This window comes from Dioscorea cayenensis, chromosome 22 (assembly GCF_009730915.1).
Source record: "Dioscorea cayenensis subsp. rotundata cultivar TDr96_F1 chromosome 22, TDr96_F1_v2_PseudoChromosome.rev07_lg8_w22 25.fasta, whole genome shotgun sequence".
NCBI lineage: Eukaryota > Viridiplantae > Streptophyta > Magnoliopsida > Dioscoreales > Dioscoreaceae > Dioscorea > Dioscorea cayenensis.
Window position 1 is genome coordinate 89001 of NC_052492.1, and position 12100 is coordinate 101100.

The 12100-nt window shown below is 34.3% G+C and overlaps 2 protein-coding genes across 2 annotated transcripts; one reads left to right on the forward strand and one right to left on the reverse strand.

Moving 5' to 3' along the window:
• Positions 1 to 30: 30 nt before the first annotated feature.
• On the forward strand, positions 31 to 4832 carry LOC120252744 (bifunctional TH2 protein, mitochondrial). Its single transcript, XM_039260885.1, has 6 exons — positions 31 to 571; positions 846 to 954; positions 2048 to 2338; positions 2432 to 2843; positions 2944 to 3213; positions 4185 to 4832. The coding sequence occupies exons 1-6, from the start codon at positions 186 to 188 to the stop codon at positions 4595 to 4597; spliced, it is 1881 nt and encodes a 626-aa protein (XP_039116819.1). The 5' UTR covers positions 31 to 185; the 3' UTR covers positions 4598 to 4832.
• Positions 4833 to 7721: 2889 nt separating this feature from the next.
• On the reverse strand, positions 7722 to 9484 carry LOC120252709 (UDP-glycosyltransferase 73C4-like). The gene is given in 3 exon segments (XM_039260827.1): positions 7722 to 8450; positions 8485 to 9132; positions 9134 to 9484. Coding segments are annotated over 3 exon segments (1479 nt in total). The 5' UTR covers positions 9479 to 9484; the 3' UTR covers positions 7722 to 7964.
• Between the last annotated feature and the right edge of the window lie 2616 nt (positions 9485 to 12100).

Below are 12100 nucleotides of genomic sequence, written 5' to 3' on the forward strand. Positions count from 1 at the left end.
TTAACAATGGCAGTGGTGACAACTACTACCCACCACCATGGCTCCTGCCTCCAACTGCCGCCTTTTTCGATCACGAGAAGTTCAACAAGGAACCTCTCGGCGGCCGCCGCCACTCGTCTCCGTTCCTTCGGTTCCTATAAATTCAACCCTAATTCCCAATTCTCTCTTTTCTTTCTCCTCATTTGATGCGATTTCTCTCCCCCATTCTTCTCCGATCTTCCATTCCTAGCCCTAGCCTTCTCTTCTCGGCTAGAACCGTCTCAATTGACTCCCGATTTGGTTGCTTTGATCGGAAACTCCTTTCGGTACGCCCTCCGGCGAGGTCAGGATCGGATCCTCCTGTTCATCGTGGGTTTCGAGCTTCGTGGCTTAGGGGTGGTGCTTTGACATCTTCGCCCATGGCTGAGGAGGGTTCCGTGGCTAGGAGGTTCTGGATCAACTCGCTGAAGGAGACCGTCTATGCCGCTTATACTCCGTTCGTTGTTTGCCTTGCGGCGGGGAATCTGGAGATGGAGTGCTTTCGGAACTACATTGCCCAGGATGTGCATTTTCTCAGAGCTTATGTTCAAGCGTGAGTTTTGGTGATTCTTTTGTTGTTTTCTGATTTTTTTTTCGGTAGTTCTTTTGTTTGGTTCGTAAGCAAAATGTCTGTTCTCGACTAATTTATTTGCCTTTTGAAAAGGACTGATTCGGCTGTTCTCTGCAATCTTTCTCATTATTTTTATGTATTTGCTCGGAAATGCTTGGGAACTTCATATATGGTTCTTATTTTCAGTTAATGATCTGAACTATTATTTTTCTTTTCTGATTTTTGGTTGTTCTATTGAAATAATTACCTTTTTTAGGTATGAGATGGCGGAGGATTGTGCTGATGATGACGATGCAAAGGCGGGAATATCCGACCTTAGAAAATCTGCTTTAGAGGAGCTGAAAATGCATAATTCAATTGTTGAGGTAAGTCTCGAAGCCTCCTGTCCAATTGACTTCTAAGGTTATTTGTTTGACTTTTCTTGTTTAAAGCTTGATTTTTGCACCGTATATCTTGAGTTTGGAGCAAAATGATCTCCACGTTTAACTTTCCTTGTTATCGGATGTTGCTTTGGCTTCCACCATATTTTAATTAAAACAATTGGGAAGTACTGCAAGGACTAGACTTATGCAAAATCTGTCACCTAATAATTTCTTCTGTTTTAGGCATCTGATTCACTTTCTCTTGTTGTTATAGTTTATGCATGTACTTTCCAAATGGTGGTTATGCTCTGGAAAATCTGGATTTTAACATTTCTAGACCCCTTGATCCGGTCATCGTGTGTTTTTTTTTTTTTTTGTTCCAGAACAGAATATCTTGACCCTTTTTCTCTTCCAATTTTTTAAGAAGTAATTCTCGGCATCCTGATTGAAAAATGTCCAAATTGGGCATAGGGTAGAATTGATGATTGCTTGGTATTATGGTATTGTTTTATTTATTTTTTTAGCTAAGATTCCTGCCATGTTATAAATTATACTAGTTGCTTGCTAAACAGTTTAATGTGTGAATGGAGAGAGCTATGGATGTCGTTTAATTTGTCCACATGCACTCTTATGTCTTGACCTGTATCTCTCAAGACCAAATCCTTTCAATGCTTTATTCACCCCATTAGTGATTTGGTTGGTTTATGGATGGTTCCAAGTATGTTGAATGTTTTTGTTCCAAAAATTATAATAATGTTGTCATTTGCCTTATTGTGTGTGCTAGATATGTACAATGAAGCCCAATGAAATGCAAGATAGAAAATGAATATGCCTAACATTCACTTACAGTCAAAACTCTTTTATGTGTTAGTTCTTCATTAAACATACTCAATTGTCCTAACTGTTTGCAAACACAACTAAAATTCTTAGGAGGCAAAAAAGGCAGGTGGCTTATACTGTGATTCCAGTGTATTATTCCATGCCATCGTATGGCATGTACTCCAGTCATTGTAAATGTAGAATTGTTTTCCTCATACATCACCAGTTATTAGAACCTTCCAGCATGCGCAAGTTCTAAAGGGTATTACTTATGCAGGAATGGGGTGTTGACACCACAAAAGAGATTGCTCCATTTCCTGCAACAACAAAGTACATTGATTTTCTGTTAGCAACAGCTGCGGGCAAGGTTGAAGGAGGAAAGGTCCCTGTCAAAATTGTCACTCCTTTTGAGAAGACCAAAATTGCTGCTTATACGGTTGGTGCCATGACTCCTTGTATGAGCCTTTACGCTTTCTTGGGCAAAAAGCTTCAAATGTTTTTGCATCTTAATGGAAACAATCATCCTTACAAGAAGTGGATTGAGAATTATGCTTCAAAAAATTTTGAGGTACTTGCTTTTGTTTATTATAATATATTCCACTGGGTTATTGATAAGCTGACAGGTGAAGAAACATAATTTACTATTTTGAAATTGGTGCAGGCAGCGGCTGAGCAGATTGAAGAGTTACTTGACAAACTGAGTGTTACTTTAACCGGAGAGGAGCTTGAGCTCATACAAAAGCTTTACCAGCAAGCTATGAGACTTGAAATAGAGTTTTTTTTAGCTCAGCCAATAGCTCAGCCAGCTGTAGTTCCGTTAACAAGGCTGCATGACCCTGCAAATCGGCTTGTTATATTTTCTGATTTTGACTTGACATGCACGGTAGTTGATTCCTCTGCTATTTTAGCAGAGATTGCAATTTTGACTGCCCCCAAGGCTGATCTAATTGGGCTTGATGATTCGAATGCACGGATTTCCTCCACAGATTTGAGAAACTCCTGGGATTCCCTTTCTGGACAGTATACTGAAGAGTATGAACAATGCATAGAGAATATCCTTCCTTCAGATAAAGGTGACTGAGTTCTGATTTAATTCTTGGTAACATACATTCTCAAACCATTTAATATTATCTTGGTAGTAACTACCACTTTTTTTAATCCATCTTCTTTCAGCCAGCTCATTTGATTATGAAGGTCTGCGTAAAAGTTTGGAGCATCTTTCTAATTTTGAAAAACAGGCAAATTCTAGGGTTGTTGAGTCAGGAGTTTTGCGTGGTATGAATTTGGATGACATAAAAAGGGCTGGTGAACTGCTGAGTCTTCAAGAAGGTTGCAGAGACTTTTTTCAGAAGATTGTAAGCAAGCAAGAAAATTTTAATGCTGATATCCACATACTTTCTTATTGCTGGTGTGGAGATCTAATCAGGTCTGCCTTTGCATCAGGTATATTTTTCTGTTTATCTTTTTAAATTGGTTAGTCTTATTTCTAAATGTAGGGGCCATATTTTGGCTTATTTATCTTAATATATTTCTTCCCTTGTGATTTTTCCATATTGTACAAATGGAGTTGTGCCCAGCTTCTAATATTCTGGTCATAGAGAGTTAGGTATTTAATATTGAATTTTACCTTATTTTTTGTATATATTTCCTTCATGTTCCCCACATTCCACACATACCATACCCAAATTTTCATAGTTTATATTTCATCAATTTTGAGTTTGAAACTGACTTTTCTTCACATAATGTCTCGTCTTATTCTTGCACATGATTCTATAAGCCAACTCAAGTTGGAACAAGTCAATGTGGACAAACTAGTTCAGTTGCCATCTTATTCAATAGAGTCTACTTGGGATTTATGGATCTAGGTCCATAACTGATTATATTCATGTGGAAATTGCTGGTTGTGAGTGATCAGGTTTACTTACCGACTTGGATTTTCTATGAGCTACCTGGAAGTTGAAATTTAAACTCTGAATTAGATCGGTAATCTGTTTTACAATGATGGAATGGAACCAGATCCTTTAATTTTACGGGTGACTTGTTGGGAACTATGTTATAAGCTTTGCATCTTGTTTGGTTGGGGGAGAGCGACTGTTTAACTAACCAAACAAGCTGGGATGGATACTATACAACAATTTAAAAAGATTTAATTATTTAAATAAATATATTTAATAATTAATTTTAAAAAAATAGTTATATTAATAACCAAGTATTAATATTTGGAAAAGTAAATTTTAAATTTTAAATTTGTACTGATTAATTATGTTGAATTTGGCCGGTTCAAATAAAAATTTTCTCTTCATTCCAATATTGGAAAAAAAATTCCATGCACTCTTATCCTCAAACTAAACATTGCGTTGCTGTCATCAATGTGCAATTTCTAGTTTTAATGTCATGATTTATATTATTGACAGGTTCTTTGAATGTTCTGAACATACATGCAAATGAATTTGAGTACAACGAATCTATCTCCACGGGGAACATTATCAGGAAGATGGAGTCACCCCTGAACAAAGTTGAGGCTTTCAAGGATATTTTGGGCAATGCCGGCGACAAAGATCAGCACCTGTCTGTGTACATTGGAGACTCAGTTGGTGACCTGCTGTGTTTGCTTGAAGCAGATGTAGGCATTGTGATTGGATCAAGCACAAGCTTAAGGAAAGTCGGCGAACAATTCGGTGTTTCATTCGTGCCATTGTTTTCTGGTTTGGTAGCCAAACAAAAGCATCTTGCGGAAGGGGCTCAGCCTGTATGGAAGGGCCTGTCCGGGGTTCTGTATACGGTTTCTAGCTGGACAGAGATACAAGCTTTTATTCTTGGTGAATAAGATTTTACGTCTTTTCTTAGTCATCACTCCCAATTTGGTTAAAGGAGAGTTGGCGTATATGTATACTAAAACATAATATCCCTTTAACTGTGGCTGGTTTTACAAATGCTGCAGATGAATTGTTAAGATTTTTTTTTTTTTTTCATTCAAGTTACTGTTGCATAGATCATGATTTATCAGGTACTCAAGACTCCATGTACTTTTGTTTTTCCTCAGCTATTCTTGTCATTCGTCATTGTATCATACCAAAATATGCTGTTTTTTCACATCTTGCAGGTATTCTCTGCCAATACAAGGAATGCACCAGACCGATATCGAAATGAACCCAAGGGTGGTGCGGAAATGAGCTCAAAAGGCATACCATTTTTTTTTAATATATAAAAATGGATAAATCATGACTTTATTATAAAACTGTAAACATAACAAACTGAAGCAAATGCATACCAATTTTGATGCATAAAACCCATTAATTTGTGAGATTATATATGAACTCTGAATGTAAATGTTGTTTGTCAATACTCATCTATTCACACCACCAATTCATGTGATTGGATAAACAAAAAAGAAGTGTTCATACATCTCTATCTTCTTTGTACTGTTGATCAGAGTCATTGAATGTTTCCCAAAGGTAGGTGTTCTGCATCAGAAATTTGCACACACTCACATGAATTGCAAGCACAGCTGTACATGAAGAAAAGCTGCAATAATTTGGTCAACTACTAGACTCAGAAGTGTTGTAGATATGTGTAGAGGTAACAAACCTATTTTCCTTACTGAGATGCTTTGGAATCTAGTTGTGGTAGCTGGCAAGATCATCTTTCCAGTTCTATGATACATAGCTTTCTACAGATGAATTATTAAACAAAAGGTGGTGGTTTTTCTTCAATCATTCATAGACGACGACGTGTACATCGTACAACCTCAAATAAGTAAATTCACGAGATGATTGCATGGATCGATGGATCCGAATAATACGAACAATGCCTATCACCATCTCTGCTTGTTTGTTCTTTGTTGTTTCTTCTTTTTTGGTTCTTGTTTTAGTCCTTGAATCAAGATTTTTCAATTGAAAAACAAACAAAGGGTGAGGAAAAAGTACCTAAATATGAAGCTTTGCTAGTATATATTTGGCTTAAGATCTAAACAGAAATTAGGAACATATGGTTAATGATATGGTAATATTAAGCAGATAGGAACAATCCATAACTAGAAAACTTACACCAGTATAGAAAATCCTAGCAAACCTTTCATTTTCCCAAAATGTCTATATTTTTTTGGGTTTTTATTTTTTAAATAAAAAAATAGATCAAATAATCAATTTACCTCTGTTTGTCAACTATTGGATAGCCCAATGGTTATGACACCAAAGTATAAAGAGGAGGTCATAGGTTCAAATCCCTCCCCCGACAGTACTGTTTACCGTACTGTTAATCCGGGATTCTTATACTGTATATACATTGTACATCTGGGTTTCAGTACTGCTCAATACTGTTTATATTCATATAAAATTGGTACTTGTCGTCTATTATTCAAAAAAAAAAAATTTACCTATGTTTTATCAAAACATTGATCAATAAGAGTTTTATCTTTAAAGAACAAAGATATTTTGGTTTTTAAAAGTTTTATGATAATAGAGAAATTGTGTATATAATATTTTTTAAAAAAATTAAAAGAACCAAAGGACATGTGGCATAATAGTTCTTTGGGTCTCCTCGTTTGAAAGAGACTTTGAAAGAGACGTGAGTTTGATTCTCTCTGACCGTATATATAATATAAAAGGTAGATTGAAAGTCATTAGTCTTAATCTTATTTAATATTTTTTTTTTTAATTTTTGCATTTTATATGACACCAAGGAATTTTTTTTTTTAGTATTATTAGAATTGATATTGTGTAAATATAAATTCATTATTTAAGCAATTGTGGTAGCATGTGTTTATTCTTCTTGTTAACATCAGAACGCATATAATTAAATATTTGTTTATTTATCCTTCAGGCTAAAAGGTTTTCTTTATATAATTTTTACTTTGTTCTCTTAATTTATTTTTAAAAAATTAAAAATATAATTTATATCATAATAAAATTTGTAAATTAATAATCAAAATGGATATAATTTTTATAAAAATATAGTAGTAATTTTTCCACTTCACAAAGGGTATACAAGTAATTTCTCAACAATTAAACATATGGGACAAGGATTTCTAGAAATGTCAGAAAAGAAATTGAGATGACTTATGAAGGACAGGCAGGCATTTAGAAAACAGAGAGGGATGTACATGATATTGGAAATTTTTGAATAGACTTGCACTTATTGCTCTCATTATTTTGGAAGTTGTGTGTTTACTAAAATACCATTGAAAAGAGTGATAAGTGGAGACAATTTCTCAATATAAAAATTCTCATGTTTGGCAGATGCCATACATGATACATAAGATGCTACAATGAAAACGATGGAGCATCAATCCATTCAATCAAGTGTTAGCTTTATACTTAGCATCCACTGACTGGAGCATATATTTATTTATTTATTTTCTCTATCTATGTTTGTCCATCAAAACATCTCTCTTACTATAAATGATATAGATCTTATAATCTAATTAAATAAAGCAAATTCCAAACATATATATATTTATATATATTTTTAATTTCTTCTTTCTTGGAAAAGTTAGGTTCTCCGTTTTATTTTATTTTATTATATTTTATTATAACAAAAATTTATTTTTGTGTTTGTTTTGAATGGTTTTTCTTCTCAAATTTATTGCTCTAATGAATAAATTAATATCAAATAGTAATATGAAAAATAAAAAAATTATGAGATTGGCACTACTTAATTTTGTTAATTTTTGTCTAATTATCTTTTTAAAGTAAAGTTTGTGGGGAAGGAGATGCGGAAAAATTAGAATATCTAACTCCTCAACCCTCACACATAATTTTTTTTTTTAAATGAAATTAATTGAGGTTTAGGTGACTTCCACACTGGATCAAAAATCCCCAAAAAAACTGAGAGAAAAACTCTAAACCACAATTATTGAAACAAACCCTAAACCAAAAAAATAAAAAACAGAAAAATATAAGAATGATGAAAACAAGAGCATCAAGCATCAAAACTGTCAAAGCAACCCTAGTTATATTCATTACTTCATTCAATCCATACATTTGTTTCCCATTAAGAACAAGAGTTGACCATCATCATCAGACTTCTCTTACACAATATTAAAAACCATCACATGCCATACAGACTACTTACTGTGCCTCTGCTACTTTCTCTCATTTCCAAACAAAGTACTACACATGATCTCTCTCTCTCTTTCTTGATATAACAGTAAACCCTAACCCTAAGTTCCAAACCCTAACCCTAAGTTCCAAACCCTAACCATGCAGCTTGACAACGTCATGCTCAGACACATAGCCAATCAAAAGATCCAAATTCAACCAAGAAGACCCACCTATCATCAAAGCTCTCTTAGCTTTCTCTTCCAACTCCTTCACTCTCTCTCTCCTCTTCTTCCCTTCTTCATCTCCATCATCCATCAACCTCTCCACAGCCTTCACCACCATCTCTCTCCTCACCACCTGATCTCCACTAGTACCTTTCTCTCCTCCCTCCATTGAAACTACAGCCTTAGCTCCCACTCTCACTCCAACACCAAGCACCTCCACCACCAACTTCTCATTCAGAAACTGATCAGCTCCCAAAGGCCACGTCATCAACGGCACGCCGGCGGCCACGCCTTCCAACGTTGAGTTCCATCCACAATGTGTCAAGAACCCTCCCACTGCTTTGTGCTTCAATATCATCACTTGTGGTGCCCATCCTCTTATCAAAAAACACTTACCTTCATTCCTCTTTCTAAACTCTCCGGCCAACCACTCCTCCAACTCCGGCGACTTTTCCGACGTCTTTCATAACCCATATGAACGGCCTTTTAGTCTCCTCTAACCCAAATCCTAACTCCTTGACTTGCTCCGGAGCCAGCTTTCCCATGCTACCAAAACTCACGTAGATTACTGAACCTGGTACTTGTGTGTTAAGCCAATGGAGACAATCTTCTTCATTGATGTCGGCTTTGTTTCCTCTCTCGGAGACATCGAGTTTATCTTCACTTGAGAGTGAAACTGGCCCTACTGTCCACACTCTCTTCTTAGTGGCTTTTGCCAAGAACTCCGCATACTCAGGCTCTAATTCATCAAAACTGTTTACTATAATACCATCAGCTGAATTCTCACCTTCTTGTAGCTCTTTATAAATGTCATAGAACTCTGAGGACTTGTCGAAAAACTTGGGAAGCTCTGACTTTGTGATCATGAGCTGTTGTTGTTGTTGTTGTTGTTGGGAGATGAGGTAAAAGAAAAGGTTGGAAAGGAGAGGAAACAGTCTCATGGGGTTTGAAAAAGCTAAGGTTGTGATTGCAGAGAAGAGAGAAGCAGGAGAAGCCTTGAAAGACGAGTCTTGGAACGTTGAGTTCTTTGGCGATGGAGTGAAGCCAAGGGAAGCCAACGCCGGCGATGATGCAGCTTGGTGGAGGGGTGGAGGTACGGAGATGGTGTTCTAAAGGTTGGCGGAGGAGTTTGGCTGCATTGTAGAAGTTGCGGGCAAGGTCACGGGAGGGGACGGAGTCGAGGTTTTCACAGCCGGGAGGGAGGCCGGTGGCGGTGGAAGGGAAAGAGAGGGTGGTGAAGTGGACGGGGAGGAGACGAGAGATGGTGGAGGAGATGCGAGAAGTGTTGCCGGGAGTGGTGATGACGGTGACGAAGACGGAGTGGAGGGAGAGAAGACGAGCGATGTCGATCATGGGGATGAAGTGACCTTGAGCCATCCATGGGATCAAGATGAAGTGAGGTTTGTGGTTGTTGTTGTTGTTGTGGTCGGAGGTGGTTTCCATTTTGGATTTTGGATTTTGGAGGAAGAGATGGATGATGGGAAGAGAAAGAGTAGTGAGTGGTTTAGTATAATAATAATAATAATAATAATAATAATAATAATAAGATGAAGAAGAAGAATGTGGTATTGATGTATTCTTTGTTTTTTAAAGTTTGGTTTGGAGTGATCAAAGCAAAGCTTGGTAGGATTTAATAGGCAGATGACTTCACTAACATGAGTGAAGTTATTCTTGTTAAACAATTAAAGAAAAAACAAATCGAATAATAATAAGTTTATTTCCGACACGGAAGGGTTGAAGGTTAAATGTACAAGTGACGGTGATTTGTCCATATTATCAAAAAAATTATATATATATAAAACGTGTTTTTTGTATAAAATATTTTAAATTTAAAGGACATTTTATAGTGACTACTATATTTGTTTGGAACGGTTAATATCAATTTATGTATAGGTACAAACACAATAATTAATAGTGATTTTACTCATCACTTTTATAAATAATAATGATTAAATCATAATTTAATAGTTATCATCAAACTAAATCTTGTTCAGTTTTAAAAGATCGGACCATTGATTTTTATCCAATGCCTGATTATGCACCGTGTAATAAATAGTATCATTGTGCTTATAAATAGTAATATAATGAAAAATGGAATTCATAGTGTTTTGATCTGTTAAATCAATTTCAGTATAGTAACTCAACAAATCTGAATCATATTGTACACTTTTAATTATTTCTATGCTCAATTGCGGACATTTGTTTGCGGTTGATATTTTCTCTATATATATGTATGTGTATATATACATATTTATTTATTTATTTATATGAAATAGATAAATTTATTTGTTGTGCTAAGAAGATGAGATCATTGGAGAAACGGCCTTAGACAAAAGCTAAATTTGGCATGGTCAGGCTATTCAGGCATATGATGATGCATTATTTTAAGAAGATAAATTTTTTATATAATTAATTGGATAAAAAAATTGAATAATATGAAATTTGGTTCACTTTTTCTCTTGACTTGCAAAACTCATTGCTACCAGTGATTATTACATAATGGAGAAATTTTAAGGATTAGTTCAATTGAAATTAGATAATGATGAACATAGAGATTGTTAAATTATGTCATATACTTTGGCACTGGTTTAATAATAATAATAATATATATATATATATAGGAAAAAAATCATCTAGTTAAGTCTCTAGATTTGAAATTTAAGGACGTTTTAAATCTAAGCCGTTGGATCATCATCCAATGGTTGATTGTTTATATAAACACTGTACACTTTTTAACTATTTATGATCAATGTACAATACTGTAGAACGCGGTTTTTTACTGTTTATAATGATAAGAGCCGTCAGATAACTATCCGATGGCTATTATGAACATCCCTAGATGATGGGTCCTTATATATAAAGATTTGTATCACCTAAGCCGTTGGATCATCAACCAACGGTCTAAATGATTCAGATGCATAGTATTATAATGTGTTACTATATTACAGTGAAAAGTTAAATACATAGTATTTTAATCTGGACTATCCAATCATTTTCAGCACAGTACTTTAACAAATCATAGTCATCTACGGTAACTAAACTACACGAACAAAAAGAACCCAAATCGATATTTTATGTTATATATTACTTATTGATGAGATATATCATTAAAAAATCATCATCATGATAAGAAATAAAGCAATAAAGAACAAAACTGAGCTAAACTACAAATTAACACATTATCAGAATTATGTATAAAAAAGATGAAGATTCTTTCTAAAATATTAGATTTTTTTTTTACACGTATTAGGTGGAGAACTGTGACTGCTTCCTTGTTTGTCTTATTTCTTGGACATATTAGCTTGGCTATTCTCCTGCTGCTGCTTCTTCTTCTTCTATTTAATTAAAATATACTACCATTTTTAATGTAAATTTTAGTCACTGTTAAACGGTGTTGAATTATAATTTTATGATTTAAGTGAAATCTATTACAAAACTAGGTTTATAAGTTTTTTTTTTCATTATATAATATATATATTGATAAAATTAAAAAATATGACGAGATATAGATCGGTAATCCTCTACCTTTGATTTGGAAGGGTAATAAATAAAGTACTATATTTCTATTATAGGGTTGATTATTTTTTTCATTATGTTTTGAGTTTTAAGTTATTATTTTTTTTTAATTTATAAAGCAAAATTTTCTTATTTTTTACTTTTTTTTGTTATCATATAGTTTTGATAAAATCTTTTATAATTAAATATTAAGTTGACCCAAAGTATGCCCAGTATGTATATTTTGTGAAGTCAAAACAAAACCTTATTAATGGTCCATAATTTATTTGTCATAATCTCAACACAACAAACAAACAAAAAATATATATATATATATATATATTCATGGCTTGGTTTAATGAAGTTGGACTTGGTAAGTTCATGCAATCACTAACATACTTAATATTATTAATTAATATGGACTGGTTCAATGAATATGAGTTAATGCACTCTTATCTAGCAGACTAGCATAAAGTCTTGTGAGTATGAATAAATAAATGCAAAAGAAAAATAAGCATAAACCTTAACTTCTTATTTTGAAGATTATTATATCTATGTACCCAAATGAAA